The 18,118-nt window shown below is 69.9% G+C and overlaps 2 protein-coding genes across 4 annotated transcripts; both read right to left on the reverse strand.

Moving 5' to 3' along the window:
- Nucleotides 1-1,208: 1,208 nt before the first annotated feature.
- On the reverse strand, nt 1,209-5,463 carry IL6R (interleukin 6 receptor). Its single transcript, XM_082333019.1, has 10 exons — nt 5,349-5,463; nt 3,520-3,777; nt 3,311-3,434; nt 2,977-3,161; nt 2,739-2,899; nt 2,506-2,650; nt 2,381-2,424; nt 2,171-2,249; nt 1,970-2,078; nt 1,209-1,895 (listed from the first exon to the last, which is right to left on the reverse strand). Exons 1-10 carry the CDS (start codon nt 5,440-5,442, stop codon nt 1,706-1,708), a joined length of 1,389 nt encoding a protein of 462 aa, XP_082189145.1. The 5' UTR covers nt 5,443-5,463; the 3' UTR covers nt 1,209-1,705.
- Nucleotides 5,464-5,919: 456 nt separating this feature from the next.
- On the reverse strand, nt 5,920-16,989 carry ATP8B2 (ATPase phospholipid transporting 8B2). 3 transcript variants are annotated; one of them, XM_082333292.1, is made up of 27 exons: nt 16,918-16,989; nt 15,270-15,328; nt 14,410-14,523; nt 14,160-14,258; nt 13,900-13,961; nt 13,698-13,770; nt 13,276-13,346; nt 13,027-13,106; nt 12,653-12,811; nt 12,490-12,578; nt 12,219-12,415; nt 11,281-11,489; nt 11,012-11,055; nt 10,771-10,936; nt 10,505-10,693; nt 10,190-10,305; nt 9,872-10,036; nt 9,677-9,788; nt 9,440-9,545; nt 9,166-9,310; nt 8,896-9,079; nt 8,482-8,705; nt 8,090-8,173; nt 7,659-7,904; nt 7,383-7,521; nt 7,166-7,296; nt 5,920-7,066 (listed from the first exon to the last, which is right to left on the reverse strand). In XM_082333292.1, the coding sequence occupies exons 1-27, from the start codon at nt 16,946-16,948 to the stop codon at nt 6,779-6,781; spliced, it is 3,582 nt and encodes a 1,193-aa protein (XP_082189418.1). In that variant the 5' UTR covers nt 16,949-16,989; the 3' UTR covers nt 5,920-6,778. The 3 variants fall into 3 exon arrangements, with proteins under 3 accessions (XP_082189418.1, XP_082189419.1, XP_082189420.1); XM_082333294.1 differs by lacking the exons at nt 5,920-7,066; nt 7,166-7,296; nt 7,383-7,521 and having other exon boundaries at nt 7,728-7,904; nt 8,482-8,794; XM_082333293.1 differs by lacking the exons at nt 13,900-13,961; nt 14,410-14,523; nt 15,270-15,328; nt 16,918-16,989 and having other exon boundaries at nt 14,160-14,256.
- Nucleotides 16,990-18,118: the final 1,129 nt, after the last annotated feature.

Here is an 18,118-nt window from a genome sequence, read left to right on the forward strand (position 1 = left end):
TGGGGGCTGCAGAGGTGCAGGGACGGTGCTGGAGGCTGCAGAGGTGCTGGGACAGGGCAGGGTTGGGGCTGGGGGCTGCAGAGGTGCTGGGACAGGGCAGGGTTGGGGCTGGGGGCTGCAGAGGTGCTGGGACAGGGCAGGGTTGGGGCTGGGGGCTGCATTGGGCAAGGGACGGGGCGGGGGGCTGCAGAGGTCCTGGGACAGGGCAGGGACAGGGCTGGGGGCTGCAGTGGGCAAGGGACGGGGCTGGGGGGTGCAGAGGTGCTGGGATGGGGCTGGGGGCTGCAGAGGTGCTGGGATGGGGCAGGGATGGGGCTGGGGGCTGCAGTGGGCAAGGGACGGGGCTGGGGGCTGCAGAGGTGCAGGGATGGAGCTGGGGGCTGCAGAGGTGCAGGGAGGGGGCTGGGATGTGGTAGGGATGGGGCTGGGGGCTCCGAGGGTGCTGGGACAGGCAGGTGCCCCGGGTTTGGGTGCAGCGCCTGCCACACCCAGCCCCTTCCCCGCCCGGGGCCCCGGCTGCCAGCTCCGCTCTGCCAGCAGCGAGGCCGCGGCGCTGCCCGAAACCAGGGCAGGTTTCCGAGGCTGGGGGCCCATCAGGGCCGACCCCAGGATCTGGCCCCTGGCCCCCCAGGGGTCACTTGCCTGCTTGGGGGGGGGGGGGCGGAGGCGAGTGACTCAACCCCACACCCTTGCCAGCAGGAGCCACCCCGGTTTCGGGGGGCAGGGGTCCCCCCCACCTGCACATCTGCATCCTGCTGGGCTTTTTATAGAGCGGGGCCGGCCGGGACGGGGGAACGCGGCGTCCCCAGGGTGCCCGGGTGCCCGCTCCCCTCGCCCTGCGGTTTCCTGCCTGGGTGCAGCTGCAGCTCCCCGGGGCGTTGCACAACCCAGCGTGGGGTGGGCTGCTGCTGCTGGGGGCACTGGGGGGCACGGCCTGGGGGACGCTCGGGGGCATGGGGGGCATGGCATGGGGCATGGGGAAGGGAGGGGGGCACAGCCTGGGAGGCACTCGGCGGCACGGGGGGCACGGGGTGGTTTGGGGGCACAGCGAGGCATGGGGTGCACGGGCTGGGGGCGCAGGGCCTCGCCCGGGGGGGGCACAGCCCAGCCTCACCCCACCACCCTGGCGTCGCTCCCCGGCGCGGGAGCCCGCAGCCACTCCTCCGTTCCTCCCCCCCACAGCACCCACTCCACTAAAAATCCCAGGCATTTATTTGAGACACGTTTTGCCCCGCTTCCCCAACACGTGCTTTCAAAACAAGCCCTGGGGGGGCCGGGGCAGAGGGATGGGGCTGATCCAGCCAGGCCCCCCCCCTCCCCGACACCCGTGGCACGGCGGGGGCTAGGCCCTTCCCTGCGGGACCCCCAAACCCGGCCCCGCGGGCAGAGCCCGGCCGCGCTCCCACGCTCCGGCGTGGCCGTGCTTCCAGCACCTTCACCCCGGCCACTCCAGCTTGGCCGAGGCCCCGGAGCTGCCGCCCCCCTGGGACCCATCTTGGGGCCCCCCCCCGGCTGGTTCTCCATGGGGGGCGGCACTGATCCCCCTCCTCAGAGGCTGCTGCCAGCCACGGGGTCTGGGGGCAGCTTTCGGCACCCCCAGATGGGGGGGGGGCTGTTCCCGGGGCCACATCCCAGCCCCGGGACCCCCCAGGGCCAGGGACCCCCGCCTGACCCGCAGGCGCTGGCCAGCGCATCCAGCCCCTGGCTACTGCCCTGAGAAGAAATAGTCCAAGTTGGTGACGTGGAGAGCCCCGGGGGCCGAGGGGCCGGGGGGTGAGAGCAGGGGGGTCTCGCTGAGCGGGGAGCTGGGGGGGCCCAGGGGCACCAGCACGTGCTGCCCCTCGCCCTCCGGCTTGAGCCCCCGCCGCCCGCCCGTCCGCCACGTCCGCCGGTACCTGCAGGAGGGGAGAGCGGTCCCAGGTCAGGGGGGGCAGGCGGAGCCCCCCCCCGGTGCCCCCCGGGCACTCACCTCACCACGATGGCAACGAAGAGGGCGATGCCCAGGAGCAGGCTCCCCCCGGCCACCAAGGCGGCATAGGGGGATGCCACAGAACGGGCGCTGGCTTCCACGATGGCCCCTGTGGCAGAGAGGGGGGGACGGGCTCGGTGTGGGGACGAGCGACCCGGGGGTCCCGGCCCCCCCGCAGCCAACCCAGGGAGCCTTCCTCACCACCAGCATCATCATCGGCATCTTCCCCGAAGAGCTCGGGGGGCAGCGTGACCCCGTAGGTGCCATCCTCCATGGGGAACTGCAAGAGAAGGCGGGGGGACGCGATGGGACGGGGCAGCCCTCCCGCCCCCGTGTCCCCTTGTCCCACACGGGGACAGGAGACCCAACCGGGAGCGTGTCGCGTCCCCCGGGGCTGAGGCCGGGCCCTACCTGCGAGCTGAAGGGTCCCATTTCAGAGGTGAGGTCCCTGGGGTCTGCAAGGTGACGGGGGGAGCGTGAGGCTGGGGGACCCCGGGCTGAGCCCCCAGCCTCGGGGCCACACGTCCCCCTCCTACCTGTCCAGGGGGTGCCCACCGCCTCCCGGCTCCACTCGCTCCACGCGCCGTGGCCAAACTCCTCCTGCGCCCGCACCTGCACCACGTGCCGCGTCCCCCGCCAGGCGTCACGGATGTCCAGCCACGTCGTCGTCACCTGGTCCACCTGGAGGGGACACGGGCAGCGCGGGGTTGGGGACAGCCTCACCGGGACGGGGGGCCAGCCCCGCGCTGGGGAGGGGGTCTCATCTCACCTCCGTGAAGGCCTGGGTGGGCTCGGGGCGGTAGCGGACCTGGAAGCGGAGCCAGTAGAAGCGGGGGTCCCAGGACGAGGGGTAGGACCAGTTGACCCGCAGCCGCTGCGGCGCCTTCTCCAGCGCCTCCACCGTCACGTTGAGGGGGGGGTCGGGCTTCACTGCCAGAAAAGGGGGGGCTCAGGGCCCGGCACCGCGCCGCTGCCCTGGCCGCCAGCAAGAGAGGAGCGGCACTCACGGACGCTGCTGAGGGTGATGATCCTGTCTTCGCCGGCCGAGCCGCCGGCGCCATTGTTGACGCACGTGGACACCACGAGGGGTTTGGTGTCGTCGACGCCGGGTGGCACCTTCACCCGGCAAACAAATTTCCGCGCCTTGGAGAAGTAGCGGCACCGCTGCTCCGTGGCGTTCTCAGCCGCGAACCTGCGGGGACGCGGCTCGGCTGGGGCTGTGGCACACAGCGGGCACGGGGCAGCCCGTCGGGGAAAGGGTCCGTGGGGAGGGATGGTAAAGTCCCCCGCGTCCCACGCCGTGGGGTCCCAGTCCCAGGGAGGTGCCGGGACGGCGCTCACCTCCGCTTCACCCAGAGCATCGCCCGTGTCCCCGGGGACGGCTTCGCCCGCAGCGGCCACTCGCACAGGACGTCTTTATCATGGCTCCGCCGGTAGCAGGAGACCCGGGGAGTTTCGGGGGGCTCTGCAAGGCAGGGAGGTGCTGGGGGACGGGGGACCCCGGACCGGGCGATGCTGCGAGGGAAGCCCCTGCCCCGGCGCGGACCCACCTTCCACCAGCAGCCGCAGGGAGCGCAGCGGGCGGCTCCCCACGTAGCAGCTGTAGCGCCCCGAGTCCTCGTAGCGCAGCTGCCGCAGGAGCAGCGCGTTGCCCTCCGCCAGCCGCCGGCTGCGGCCCCCCGCCACCGCCGCCGCTGCCCCCCGCTCCTCCACCTGCCAGGACACGGTGACGTTGGCCGGCTCCTCGTCCCGGCAGGTCAACGTGACGTTCGCTCCCGGGCGCCCCAGCACCGTGTCCTGCGAGAGCCCTGGGGGGGACGAGAGGGGGTCAGGCAATGGGGACGAGACCCCGCGGGCATCCCCGGAGGAGGGGGGCACCCCACCATCGGCTCCCCACGCCCCGCGGCTGCTCGGTGACGATATTTGCAGGAGGCGCGGAGCCAGCGATTCCCCACCGAACCGGGGCACCGGCCCCCGGGCACGCGGACCCCCGCCGGCACCGCCGCAGGGACGGCCACCGCCGCACCCAGGGTGCGAGTGGGGGGTCCGGCGGGGGGACCCGGCCGCGCAGCGTGGGGAGCCGGGAGCGGGGCTCCGGCCGGGGGTGCCGGGGCCGGAGGGGTTAAGCGGCCGGGCTGGCCGGGGGCAGCGGGCCAGGCCTGGGCCGGGGCCAGGGAGGCCGCCCGGGGCCGCGCTCCCGGCTCCTGCTGCAAAGGTCAACAGCCAGCACCGACCTGCTGGTTCCCGTCGGCTCCTGCTGCCGGGAACGCACCCAGCACCCAGCACCCACCCAGCACCCAGTACACAGCACCCAGTACACAGCACCCAGTACACAGCACCCAGCATGCACTCAGGATCCAGTACACAGCACCCACTCAGGACCCAGTACACAGCACCCAGTACACAGCACCCAGCACCCACTCAGGACCCAGTACACAGCACTCAGGACCCAGCACCCAGCACCCACTCAGGACCCAGTACACAGCACTCGGGACCCAGCACCCACTCAGGACTCAGCACCCACCCAGGACCCAGTACACGGCACTCAGGACCCAGTACACGGCACCCAGCACCCACTCAGGACCCAGTACACAGCACTCGGGACCCAGCACCCAGCACCCACCCAGGACCCAGTACACAGCACCCAGCACCCACCCAGCACCCAGTACACAGCACCCAGCACCCACTCAGGACCCAGCACTCAGGACCCAGTACACAGCACCCAGCACCTACTCAGGACCCAGCACCCACTCAGGACCCAGCACCCAGCACTCAGGACCCAGTACACAGCACTCAGGACCCAGTACACAGCACCCACTCAGGACCCAGCACCCACTCAGGACCCAGCACTCAGCACCTACTCAGGACCCAGCACCCAGGACCCAGCACTCAGGACCCAGTACACAGCACCCAGCACCTACTCAGGACCCAGCACCCACTCAGGACCCAGCACCCACTCAGGACCCAGCACCCAGGACCCAGCACCCACCCAGCACCCAGTACACAGCACCCAGCACCCACTCAGGACCCAGCACTCAGCACCTACCCACTCAGGACCCAGCACTCAGCACCTACTCAGGACCCAGCACCCAGCACCCACTCAGGACCCAGCACCCAGGACCCAGCACCCACTCAGGACCCAGCACTCAGCACCCAGCACCCACTCAGGACCCAGCACCCGGCACCCAGCACCCACCCAGCCCCGTGCCCCGGGCCCGCCCGAGCCCCGCCGGGGCGGGCAGGGATCCGTGCCCCCCCCCATTGCCCGGCCCCGCGGGGGGCCCCGCTACCGGCAGCGTCGCCTCCCCCCCCCCCCCGGGGCCCCCCCGGCGGACGGGGCTCCCGCCGCTCCACCCTCCCCGGTACCGGTCGCACTCACCCGCGGGGCCGCAGGGCCGCCGGGCAGCGGCGGGGGGGAGGAGGAGGAGGAGGAGGAGGAGGAGGGCGAGCAGCGGCCCCGGCGGCCGCGCCATGCGCCCGGCCCCGGGCAAACATCGGCGGGGCCGCCGGTGCCCGCGGTTGTGAAACCGGGACGGGGCGGGGACGGGGCGGGGGCGGCTCCGCGGCGGCAGCACGTGCGCCCGCCTGGGCGGGGCCAGGCGGCACCGGGGGGGGGGGGCTCCCTGCGACCCCCCCGGTGCCCCCCCCGCCCCGACACAGCAGAAACGGTCACCGCTCAGAACAGTCGTTTTGTGGTTGTTTTTTATCAAAAAAAAGCTGGTTTTGGGGTTCTTTTGGATTTTTCCCTGTGGAGCCATAAAACGATACAATTCCGCACTCTAGAAACGCGATAATAAATTAGGCGCCCCCTCCTCCCCCCCCCATCCTCGCCCCCCGCCTCCCCCCAACACAAAATAACCCCCCAACCCCCCCCAAAAATCGACTCCGGCCCACGCCGCAGCCCGTCCTGAACGCTTTCCTCTTTGGTATCAAGGAGAGAGCGGCCCCGGCCCCCCGAGAACCCCCCGGCGCGGAGGGGATGATGCCCACCCGTCCCCCCGCCATGGGAGAGGGTCCGCTCCCCAAGAACTGGCGAGGAGGAGGAGGAGGAGGAGGGAGGAAGCTCAGGCCAAGGGTTGTGCAAGCCCCCGGCGCGCGGGTGAATCACGGCGGCCTGCCACCACCCCTGCTTCCCGCAGAAAGCGGGAAGGAAGCGGGGAACGCTTCCCCTTTCCATCCCGGCGCCCCCCGGAGCGGGGGGCCGGTGCCACCCCCTCACCCCCGGCCCCCCGCGCTCTCCCTGCAACCAGCCAACGCTGCGAGAAACGAGTCGCGCTGTCACCTCGGAGGGGGTTTTCCTTCCTTTTTTTTTTTTTTGTTGTTGTTGTGGTGGTTTTGGTTTTTTTTTTCTTTTTTTTTTTCCCTTTTTTTTTTCTTTTTTTTTTTTTTTATAGAAAAAGAAGACACGTGGGGGAGGGGCGGGGAGGGGGCAGGGCGCTGTCACGGCCCCCCCCCGGACCCCCGCGCCTGCCCGCGGCGGTGGCTCTGGCGTGATACATTCGCGTGTGATGGGGTATTTGCGCTGCGTGGAGGTGAATACTGACAGAGGAGCGGCCCCGGGGCAGGGGGCTGCTGGGGACAGCGTCCGTCCGTCCGTCCGTCCCCGGGACGGGGAAAAATATTGTTTTTTGGTTACACTGCGACAGTCCAGACTCCTCCAAACCTCAGCACCTGGGCCCGCTGCTCCCCCCACGGGATCCCCCCGAGGAGGGGCTTGGTCCCCCCCCCGGGTGACGGCGAGAGAAGGGGGCGAGGGGGGGCCCCGGCTGCGCGGGAGGGGACGCGACCCCCCCCCGTTCCTCCCCAGCCTCACACCTTGAGCGTCCCGTCGGCCGCGCCGCTGGGGCTGCCGGCGGTGCCGCCGTCGCTCCCCTTCTTCTTGCGCAGGGTCTCGATCCAGCCGGCGCTGGGGCGGGCGGCGAAGCTGGAGAGCGCCAGGGAGCTGAGCCGCATGTTCTTGCCCGACATGATGAGCTCCCCGAAACCCTCCTGGTGGGAGAAGGCGTAGCCGGAGCGGCGCGAGCCCACGCGCCCCACGCGCCGCATGCACCGGTGCTGGGTCTTCTGCTTCTTCCGTACCAGCTGAGTATAGCGGACCTGGGGACGCCGCCGGGGGACGGGGTCAGAGTCCGGCAGAAGCGCCTACCCCCAGGGGACGGGACCCCGTCTCCGCTCCCCGCAGCCACGCGCTCTCACCGTGTCCGAGAGTTCGGGTTTTAGGTCCAGCTTGAGGAAGCGAAAGGCCACGACGGGCATGATGCAGACCACGGTGGTGAGGGCGATGGTCAGCCAGACGGTGGGCTGGGCCAGCGTGTTCTGCGCGTTACCTGGACGGGGGGGGAAAGGGCAAATCCAGGCAGGGCTCAGCACCCTGTTGGGGTGAGGGGCATCGCTCAGCCCCCCTGGGACTCACCCACAAAGCGGAACTGGTTGGGGAACATCTGGAAGAGGCCATCGCTGTGCATGGCGAAGAGGATGGCGAAGTAGGCGGCCAAGCTGCCCCAGATGAAGAAGTGGTTGATGGCCGTCCAGAAGCCCGTGTCCAGCCCGATCTGGTGGAGAGGGGAAGGAGGAAGCAGAGCTCAGGGGACAACCGCGGCGCTCCGAGCACGGCTGCAGAGCAGGATGGGACCCAAACCTTCACCCGCCCTTTGTGCTACAGCCTGGGGCCGAGCAGCCGCGTCCCTACCTGCACGCTGACGACAATCACAAGGGAGGTGGCGACGGTGACAGCAAAAGACTGGTAGTCAGCCAGCTGGGCGCCATCGTCACGTGTGGCGTCAGCGAAGACGCCGTAGGGGATGAAGAACATGAGGACGGAGGTGTAGATGCCCTGGGCGATGCAGATGAAGAACTCCCGCTTGTTGAAGAGCAGGTTCAGCTGCCCAGGCTCATAGAGCTTGGGGTACTCCATGCTCCGCTGCTCCGGCACGTCCTGGGGGCACGGGGCACGCTGGGCACCTCCCTCCAGCCCCAGGGAGGCACAGCCTCTTCCCCGGGGCTGGGCCAGCCTCCACCGCTGCCCGCGGAGGGACAAGGACAGCCCTTCCTCCCGCGGGGTGGGCCACGCAGGGGAGCCGGGCCAGCTCCTCGCGCACCCAGGGACCCCCCTCACCGTACCTGGTCGAAGACGCCCATGGCGAGCACGGGCAGCGAGGTGTAGACGATGTTGTAGAGCGTGATGAAGTACTGGTCGTACACGGTCTGGGTGGAACGGAGCGCTCAGAGGGACGCAAGACTTGCCCGCCCCGTGCCCCAGCCAGCCCCCGCAGCCGCAGGGACCCAAGAGCCGCCGCCAGCCCCCCGTGGGTGCCCACCCTGAGCGGCGCAGGGTGCTGCTGCCCCGGACCCAAAGGCTCCTCGCACCCACCACACGCTGCCGTGCTCCGGCAGGCTGTGTGCCTGGTGGCGCAGGATGAGGCCCCACAGGGAGCCCAGGGCACGCTTCTGAGCGGAGGGGGTCCCGCAGGAAAACCCTCCCCAACTCCGAGCGCCAGGAGCCAGCAACGCACCTGCGCCGAGAAGCCGCAGAAGAAGCCAAACCAGAAGTGGACCATAGTGAAGGCGAAGTTCTTGTAGAAGAAGTAGCAGAGGAACTTGCACATGCGTAGGTAGGACCAGCGCCCGTGCACCAGGAGCAGGCGCTGCAGGAACTTGAACTGTGAGAAGGAGTAGTCGGAGGCCAGCACCGCCTGGATGCCCTCCTGCCCGCTGATGCCCACCCCGATGTGGGCGGCTGCGGAGGGAAGAGACACGTGGAGCGAGGAGCGCTCTGCCAGGAGCACAGGGGACCGGGGGTGGCACCCCCCCAGCGGGACTGTGTTCCTGCGGGGCACAGAGGGGCGAGGACAGAGGCTGCCACGGGCCCCGGAACGGTGCAAGGGGGGACCTGTCCCTCCTGCGGCTCCCCAGACCCCAGGACTTACTCTTGATCATGCTGACATCGTTGGCCCCGTCCCCGATGGCCAGGGTCACAGCTTTCTTGTACTTCTTCACCAGCTCCACCACCTGGGCTTTCTGCAAGGGCGTGACGCGGCAGCAGATGACGGCCTTGCAGGCACACGCCGTCTCCAGGAACTCCACCTCCATGTCAGCCTCCAGCGCGTGGGCCTGCGAGGAGAGCGGGGGGACAGTGGGGGGCACGGCCCACAGCCGGGCACGGTGCCCTGGCCAGCCCGGCGCTCCCAGGTCCCTACCAGGCTGTGCCCGTTGATGACCAGGGCGTATTCGCCCGCGATGGCTTCCAGCACAGAGGTGAGCTTGGAGGAGGAGAGTTTCTCCTGGTAGGAGAAGCCATTGCCCATGGAGCGCGATGCATCCATCATCTTCTCCCGGGCTTTCCTGAGAAAGAAAGGGGTTGGGGGCCCTGATTCAGGGCACTTCTGTATCCCCCAAGCTCCCCCACAGGCAGCCGTGCCCCACGCCGGCCCCGCGCGCGTCGTCTGCCCAGCCCTACCCGCCGACCCTCACCTGAGCTCCTCTCGCACCTCCAGCACGGTGTGGCCCGTGACCACAAACACCTCCGTCATGTCGTCCGTCAGCATCTTGCAGGAGTAGCCGATGTTCACAGCCGTTTCTGGGGATGGGAAACCAGGGGCCAAGGCAGGGTCAGCTCAGGGGGGAGCGTCTGCCCCGCCGCCCCCCAGGAAGGTGGGATCCAGCCCTCCTCTCCAGCCAGCCCAGACCCCCACCCCAGCAATGCCTCACCCTGTTTGTCCCCTGTCAGCACCCAGATCTTGATGTTGGCCAGCGTCAGGATGGCGATGGTTTCGGGGACCCCCTGCTGCAGTTTGTCCTCGATGGCCGTGGCTCCCAGCAGCTGGGGGGACCCAAACAGGCAGGAGGTCAGCAGGGGCTGCCCCCCAGCCACCTCCCACCCCCCAGGGCCCCCAGCCCACGTACCATCATATCGTACTCCACCTCGTCGTAGAGGTGAGCCAGGCGATCCTCCCGGGCCTCGGGGGCACTGCCGGCTCGGTGCAGCCGCTCGGACCAATCCTCGTAGTAGCTCTCCTCCAGGTCTTTGTAGGCCAGCACCAGTGTCCGCAGCCCCTCACCAGCATATTCCTGCAAGCGGCCGGAGCTGGGTGCACAGGCAGACCCCGACGGTGTCCCCAAGACCCTGATCGCCCCCCAGGACAGGGCACAAGCCAGGCTCCGCGCTTCTGGGCAGCCCCTCTTCCCTTCCCAGCCCTGCCCGCAGGACCCGGCCCCGCTCACGTTGAGGTGGTCGGTGGTGACGTTGGTCAGGTCCTGGTTGATGGGGTGCAGGCGCTCCAGCAGGATGGTGTCAGCACCTTTGCAGTACAGCCGGATCTTGCCCTCGGGGCTGCGGACTGCGGGGAGCAGGGGACAAGCTGCAAGGCTCAGGGGTGCAGGAGCAGGTCCCGCTCCAACCCCCAGCCACGACCCCACGATGCCTCCACAGTCACGTCACCGCCCGCGTGGGGCTGGTCCCCAGCACACCGCACCGAGCCCCCGCGCCCCAGCCCCACCGCGGCCCCCACAGCCCCTGTGCTGTGCCCAGGACCTCACCGATGACGGACATGCGCTTGCGGATGTTGTTGAAGTCCAGGATGGCCAGCAGCTGATAGGTGATGGCTCGACCCAGCTCGTGCACCGTGATGGTCTTGGGCGTGCGGGACCGGAACACAAAGCCGAAATTTCTGGCAGCCGTGACCAGCGCTCCCTCGTCCGGGGACTGAGCCTTGTAATACAGCTCCCCTGGAGATGGCACGGGGGGTCAGAGCCAGCGCTGCGCCCCAAGGCGCGCAGGGACCGGTCCTGCCCTCTGCGCCCACCTTCGCTCTTCTCCTCGGACATGACGGTGTGGCAGAGCGAGAGCAGGCGGAAGAACTCGTGCACGTGGGGGTCTCCCAGCTTGACAGCTTCCAGCAGGCTGGGGTCCCAGAACTGGAACCGTGGATCCGCCAGCGGGTTGAAGGAGAAGTCGACTGGCTCCGGCTTCTGGCAAGGGCAGAGATGGGGTTACCCCCCTGCGGCAAGCGGCACAGCCAGGCACTGGCCCTGCGGCACCCTTACCTCTCCCAGCTCCGCCTTGTGACCCAGCACGTCCTGCACGTCGCCTGTGAACCGGGGCACGGAGTTAACCAGGACAGGGACCCAACGCTGCTGTCCCACCAGCACCCACGCCCAGGGGGGGCCACGGGGCAGTGGCAGCCCCCCAACGCTACGGATGAGCCCCCTCATCCCCCGGATGCCCCGAGTGCCCCAAAGGGTCTGCAGGAGGGGAGCCGGCGCACCCACACCCCGCAGGCAGACCCAGCTCGGCCCCGGTGCCCTGCGCTCACCGTAGCTGTGCCCGTTCACGGAACACTTGCTGAAGACCATGATGTTCTGGGTGAGGGTGCCGGTCTTGTCGGAGAAGATGTACTCCACTTGCCCCAACTCCTCATTGAGGGTGGTGGTCCGGGCCTCGGCTGGCGTCCGGCGCTTGGCACAGTACATCTTCTTGTCCCAGTTGATGAAGTAGCTGTGTCCGAGACGGATCACCTCCACGCTGCAGGGCGGGGACAGCCGGGTGTCACCGGGGCAGGGCAGCACGCTCTGCTGAGCCAGCGATGGGCACACACACGCCCACCCTAGACCCCCAGGCACCTGGGGCACCCTGGCACCCAGGGCCCCCACGCTGCTTGCCAGCTCCCGCGCCCTTCCCCGGGGGTGGCCCGCACCCGCTCCTACTGACAGCCACCGCCAAGCCAGGGCTGGGGACGCGGGGCCTGGCACCGAGGGGGCAGCCCGCGGGGCTCCCCGGGCATCTCGCACACCTACGCGCCCCGAACCCCCTCCCCGGCCCCCAGGGCAGACAGCAATGAGCTAGTGGGAGGGGTGGGGGCGACACGTTCTTACCTCGGGGCTAAGGGTGACAGAACCCATGCTGGGGAACGAAAAGAGAGAGAAATTAAAAGAGAGAGAGAAGGGGACAGTGCAGGAGCCTGGGAGCTGCAGGAGGGCAGAGCAAAATAACCAGCATGCAGCCAGGGCAGGGAGACGAGCAGCCAGACAGACACAGCCGGGGGGGCCCCGAGGGACCCGTGGGGTCTCAGGTCTTGGGGTATCCCCGAGGGCAGATGTGGCCCCATCACCAGGAGAGCAGCTCGCGCCCACCACACGCACACAGCTCTGCCCGTGGGTCTCCATCCCCGTCTCCCCTCCCCAGAGGACACCCCTAATTCCTGGTGCCTGCCCTTCGCGCACCCCCAGCCCAGCCCCTCGGCCCCTGCCCTACCTCACGTAGAGCGAGATGGGCACCACAGTGTTGAGGATGATGATGTAGGACCAGAAGGAGAGGAAGCCGGAGAAGAAGGCACTGTGCACCCCCTCGTCCCAGGGCAGGTAGATCTGGAAGCAGACGCCCACCTCGTGCTCCCAGATGGCGTTGCCGATGGCCAGGATCACCCCCATGCACACCAGGAACCCGAAGATCTGGGGACAGGACGGGACATCAGAGCCCGAAGCGGGCCAGAGCCGGGGCTCCCTGCGATCTGCCTTCCCCATACCCAGAGCACCAGCGTGTTCATCAGCCGATCGATGCTCGTCCGCTTGAACTTGGTCCGGCCGCTGTTCTGCATGAGTTTCGTGTCGGGCCCTGGGGAGAGGGAAGGGCGTCAGCGGGGTCTCTCCCTTCTGCGCAGCGCAGCGGCGGCAGCCGTCCCAGCCCACCTGCAAAGATGACGAGGCCGAAGCACCACTCGGTGTTGCGCAGGACGCAGCCCCGCAGCAGCATGTTCTGGTTGCTCAGGGGGTACTTGTTCTCCTTCCAGTACAGCATCCCGCCAAACTTGTCCAGCTTGTTGTTGGGGGGTTCACAGATCACCTCGCCTGGGCGCAGGGGATGGCTCGGCTCTAACGTGCCTTCTCCACGTGGCCAGCTCCATCCCAGTGCTCCCAGCACCGTCCCCAGCTCCCCAGAGATCCGCTTCAAGCCACAACACGGTGTGGATGGTCCTGGTCTCTCCAGGGTGGACCCACGCCAGGTGATGGAGGAGGAAACCCAAGGGCTGCCCCATTGCAGAGGACCGGTCGCAGGCACTCACCATCAAACCGAGCCAGCTTGCTGGTGTCACCCAGCTCCGAGGTGACGGGGATGGCCTGCCGCACCTTCATGTTGGTCTCTCTGCGGGCAAGGAGGCACCACGGGCGGGGTTACCGACAGCCTGGCAGGGAGGGCCTTCGCAGATGCTCCGTGGCTTCAGGTCCCCAGCAGCTCCTGCCCTGCCCGCAGCCCCTTCTCACTCCTACCTCTCGCCTTCCCCTGCCACCCGAGGCGAGCGGGGGTTACCTACCCGTCCAGCTCCGCCGTCTCGATGTAGCACAACCCATGGGGCTCGCTGCTGGAGAGGAGGAGGAGGTCAGCCTGCCGGGAGAGACACACGAAGGCTTGCGCTGACATTGGGCCTCCCCTCTGCCTTCCCCAGGGAAGCTCCTCGGACGCCAGGGGCCAGCGGGGTCTCTGGAGCCGCGCGTCCTTAGCCGGGCGCTGCTGGCACCCCGGCCTGGACACCATCGCCTGAAGCGCTCGCATCAGCCAAATCCCCACAGCTCAAACACTACAACCCAAATGCAACTTGCAGGCTGGAAAGTTCCCGATGTCTCCACCCCAGGAGGTGATGGAGGAGCACAAAAGCAGAGCGGGCGCAGCACCAGGCCGTGCTGCTGTCTGCGCACTGCCCAGCCGGGGCCGTGCTCATCTCGGGGCCATGCTCACCGCCACAAACTGGTTGTTCTCCAACTTGATGATGTCTCCGACACGGACGTTCATCCACTGCTCCTGCCGGAGGCTGCAGAGGGACAGTGGAGTGGAGTTAGGCCCGAGCCAGCAGCATGGCTTCTCCCCTACCCCACTGCGCTCTGCCCCTGCCTGCAGCCCTGTGCCGCGTTCTGCAGGGCCCCGTGCCCCAGACACTCACACTCCGCCGATCAGCACCTGAGACTGCCGGTTGTTCACCTGGTTGTCGCTTTTATGGCGGAACTGGGCGCGGAGGGGAAGAGACAGCAGCGTCAGCCCCTCTGGGGACGGGGTCCTGCGTCCCTCCCCCTGCAAACGCCGTGGCCCCGGGTACCGCGCGCCCGCGCCAGGGTCACAGCCCCCTGCCCAGCCCCAAGTCCCCGCGCCCAGCGGACAGCAGGCAGCCAGCCCGCGTAGAGGGGCGCGTGGGGGACCACTCACATAATCGTCGGTGGCATCTTTGACAGCTGTGATGGTTAACACAAGAACCAAAGGCACGATGGTGGTGAACCAGGAGAGCGAAGAGATCTGCGGGATCAGCTGGGGACGGGGAGCGGGAGTTACAGGGGACCGGGCCAGCCCCAGGCCCATGCTAGCCCTGCTCCAGGGTGCCAAACCGTGCCCTGGGCCCTCCTGGGGAAGGACAGCGTCGGGGGGCCCTGCCTGCCTCCCCGGGCCCCCCAGCACTCACCTGCAGGATGAGGAGGAAGAGGAAATAGGTGTTGGCCACTTCCTGGAACTGCTCGAAGAGGTTGACAGGCAGGAAGGTGACGATGTTGTACTTGGAGGTCTTGATGCAGTTGCTCTGGGGACGGACGGGACAAGAAGGGGGTTCATGAGTTGCCGAGATCCCCGAGACCCCCAGCATCGCTCTGGGGGCAGGGCTGCAGCTCACCGCGCCCCTGATTTGGGAGCTCTGGGCAGCAGCCCGGCCCCCTGGCTCCTGCCCCTGCTCTAACCCTGCGGCAGCTTCCTCGAGAAGCCGATTCCTCCGCCTCGGCCGCCAGCCGGTACCCAGGGACCAGCCTCCTCCGGCGGCAGCATCCGCAGCATCCGGGCGGCGGCACCCGGCCCCCCCGCAAGGGTCACCCCAACCCAGACCCCTCTGCTCCCCGCTCCGCAGCGAGGCCGAGCCTGGCCTGGAGCAGCCAGAAATAACCTCCAGCGTGGAGGGGGAGGCCAAGGTGAGCGGTGCCCCTCCCCCAGCAGCTCCGGAAGCTCGTTAATTAGCCGGACACAGAACCGCACCGGGGGACGGGCAGGGGTATAGGCAGAGCTGGGGGGTTTCAGGCCCCGGCAGAGGATGGGGGGCTGCGTCCCCTGCCATGGGAGCGCGCTGCGTCCCCCTCCAGCCCTGCCGCCCCAGCCCCAGAACTCTGTCGGCGTTACCGGCTCGTCAGCACAATTTTCTCAGGAACAAACATCTATTTTTAGCCGTACCCCCCCCCCCCTCCGCTGACCCAGAGGGGTGACGCAGGCCCCAGCCCCCCCAAACCTGCCCAAACCGCAGGACGAGGCCCCCGAGGGACGGGGCTCGGCCACCCCACTCACCGCGTACTGGAACTTCTCGTTGTACTCCCGTGCGTTGGCTCGCACCCGCCTTTCCTCCTCTGCAACACGGCGTGCCCCGTCAGCCCCGCGCCCCAGGCCTCCCCTCTGCACCCCACCGCTGGCCAGCCCTGCTCCCCTGCACCCCGAAAGCCCCCCAGGCAAGCCCAGGAGCCCCAGACCCCCAGGGGAACAGGGAAGCCCCCCCAGTTGTGTCGTGTGGCCCTGTGTTACCCCTCATGCCAGGACCCACAGCCCTGCACCCTCAGCCCTCTTCCTGCAACCCCCAGACCCCCAGTCCTGCACCCCCAGACCCCGAGCCCTGGATATCTGCACCCCCAGATCCCCAGCCCTGCTTATCTGCACCCCCAGAACTGTACCCCCAGGCCCCCAGCCCTGCATATCTGCACCCCCAGACCCCCAGCCCAGAACCCCCAGATCCTGCACTCCCAGCCCTGCTTAGCTGCACCCCTGGACCTACAGGCCCTCAACCCTGCACCCCCAGACCCCCAGCCCTGCACCCCAGACCCCCAGATCCCTTCTTCTGCACACACAGACCCTCCAGCCCTGCTTACCTGCACCCCCAGACCCCCAGCCTTCCTTACCTGCACCCCCAGACCCCCAGCCTGGAATCCCCAGATCTTGCACCCCCAGTCTTGCTTACCTGCACCCCTAGCCCTGCTCAGCTGCACCCCCAGACTCCCTGTCCTGCAACCCCAGACCCGCAGCCCTGGATATCTGCACCCCCAGGCCCTCCAGCCCTGCTCAGCTGCACCCCCAGACCCCCAGCCCAGCACCCCCAGACCCGCAGCCCTGGATATCTGCACCCCCAGACCCCCAGCCCTGCACCCCCAGACCCGCAGCCCTGGATATCTGCACCCCCAGACCCCCAGCCCTGCACCCCCCGACTCCCAGACCCCTCCAGCCCAGAACCCCCAGATCCTGCACCCCCAGTCTTGCTTATCTGCACTCCCAGCCCTGCTCAGCTGCACCCCTGGACCCCGAGCCCAGCACCCCCAGACCCGCAGCCCTGGATATCTGCATCCCCAGCCCCCCAGCCCTGCACCCCCAGACCCTCCAGCCCTGCTCGGCTGTACCCCCAGCCCCCCAGCCCCCCAGCCCAGCACCCCCAGACCCGCAGCCCTGCACCCCCAGCCCAGCACCCCCAGCCCCCCAGCCCTGCCCCCCCAGGCCCCCAGCCCAGCACCCCCAGGCCCTCCAGCCCTGCTCGGCTGCCCCCCCAGGCCCCCAGCCCAGCACCCCCAGGCCCTCCAGCCCTGCTCGGCTGCACCCCCAGGCCCCCAGCCCAGCACCCCCAGCCCAGCACCCCCAGCCCAGCACCCCCAGGCCCCCAGCCCAGCACCCCCAGCCCAGCACCCCCAGGCCCCCAGCCCAGCACCCCCAGCCCCCCCCGGCCCGGCCCCGCCGCAGGCCCGCCCGTCCCGCACCCACCCGCCCCGCCGGGGGCGCGGACCCGCGGCCACTTCTCGGGCATCTCCCGGGGCACCGTCATGGCTGCGGGGCCGCGGCGCGCCCCGGCGGCGCCATCCCGGTGCCCCGGCCCGGGCCCTCCCGCCCCGCCCCGCCGCGTTGCCGGGGCGACGGCCGCACCGGGGCCCACCGGGGCCTACCGGGCCCCCGCCCCGCTCACCTGGGGCCCGGCGGGCCGCGCACCGCTCCATGGCCCGCGGCCCCGCAGCCCATGGGGAGCGGGCGGCCGGGGCCGGGGCCGGGGCCGGTGGCCGGTGGCGGGGCCGCTGCGGCCCCGCTCCCGCTGCCGCGCCGCTGCCGCCGCCTCAGCGCCCCATGGCCGCGGCGGCGCCGGTCGGCGGCGGAAGTGATGGGGGGGGCGGGCGGCGGCGGGGAGCGACCGGGCGCTGCCCCCGGGGGGACGGGGCGGCTTCGGGGGGTCCCGGGGGGCAGCACCGGGGCGTCCCGGGGCGGCCTCGGGGGTCCCGGGGGGTCCCAGAGTAGAACCCCGGGGGCCCTGGGCAGCCCCGGGGGGTCCCGGGGGCAGCATCGGGGGTCCTGGGGGGTCCCGGGGGGTCCCAGAGTAGAACCCCGGGGGTCCCGGGCAGCCCCGGGGGGTCCTGGGGAACCGAGGGGGGGTCCTGGGCAGCCCCAGGGGCTACCAGGGGCAGCGTTGGGGGTCCCAGGGGTTCCCAGAGTACAGCCCCGGGGGTCCTGGGCAACACCAGGGGGTCCCAGGGAGCCGGGAGGGGTCCTGGGGGCCCAGAGGCAGCCCAGGGGGTACCAGGGGCATCCTTGCAGGTACCAGAGGGTACCAGGGGGTCCCAGAGTTCAACCCCGGGGGTCCTGGGCAGCCCCGGGGGGTCCTGGGGAGCCGGAGGGGAGTCCTGGGGGCCCAGAGGCAGCTCCAGGGGGTCCCAGGGGTTCCCAGAGTACAACCCCAGGGGTCCTGGGCAGCCCCAGGGTGTCCCGGGGAGCCAGGGGGGGTCCTGGGCAGCCCCAGGGGGTACCAGAGGCATCCTTGCGGGTACCAGGGCGTCCCGGGTGGTCCTAGAGTACAACCCTGGGGGTCCTGGGCAACACCAGGGGGTCCCAGGGAGCCAGGAGGGGTCCTGGAGGGCCAGAGGCAGCCCCAGGGGGTCCCAGGTGGTCCCAGAGTACAACCCTGGGGGTCCTGGGAGGCCAGAGGCAACCCCAGGGGGTCCCAGGGGCAGCATCGGGGGTCCCGGGGACAGCCCCGGGGGGTCCCAAGGCACATGCGCCCTGGGCTGGGGTCCCCCCACAGCCAGGCCTGGCCGGTTCTGCCCCTCCGGGGGGGCTGGGGGCTGCTGCCTCCCCCCACATCCAGACACAAGGAACCCCATGGCCTCCGGGCTCGTTTA

This window comes from Platalea leucorodia (assembly GCF_965183815.1).
Source record: "Platalea leucorodia genome assembly, chromosome: 24".
Lineage (NCBI taxonomy): Eukaryota > Metazoa > Chordata > Aves > Pelecaniformes > Threskiornithidae > Platalea > Platalea leucorodia.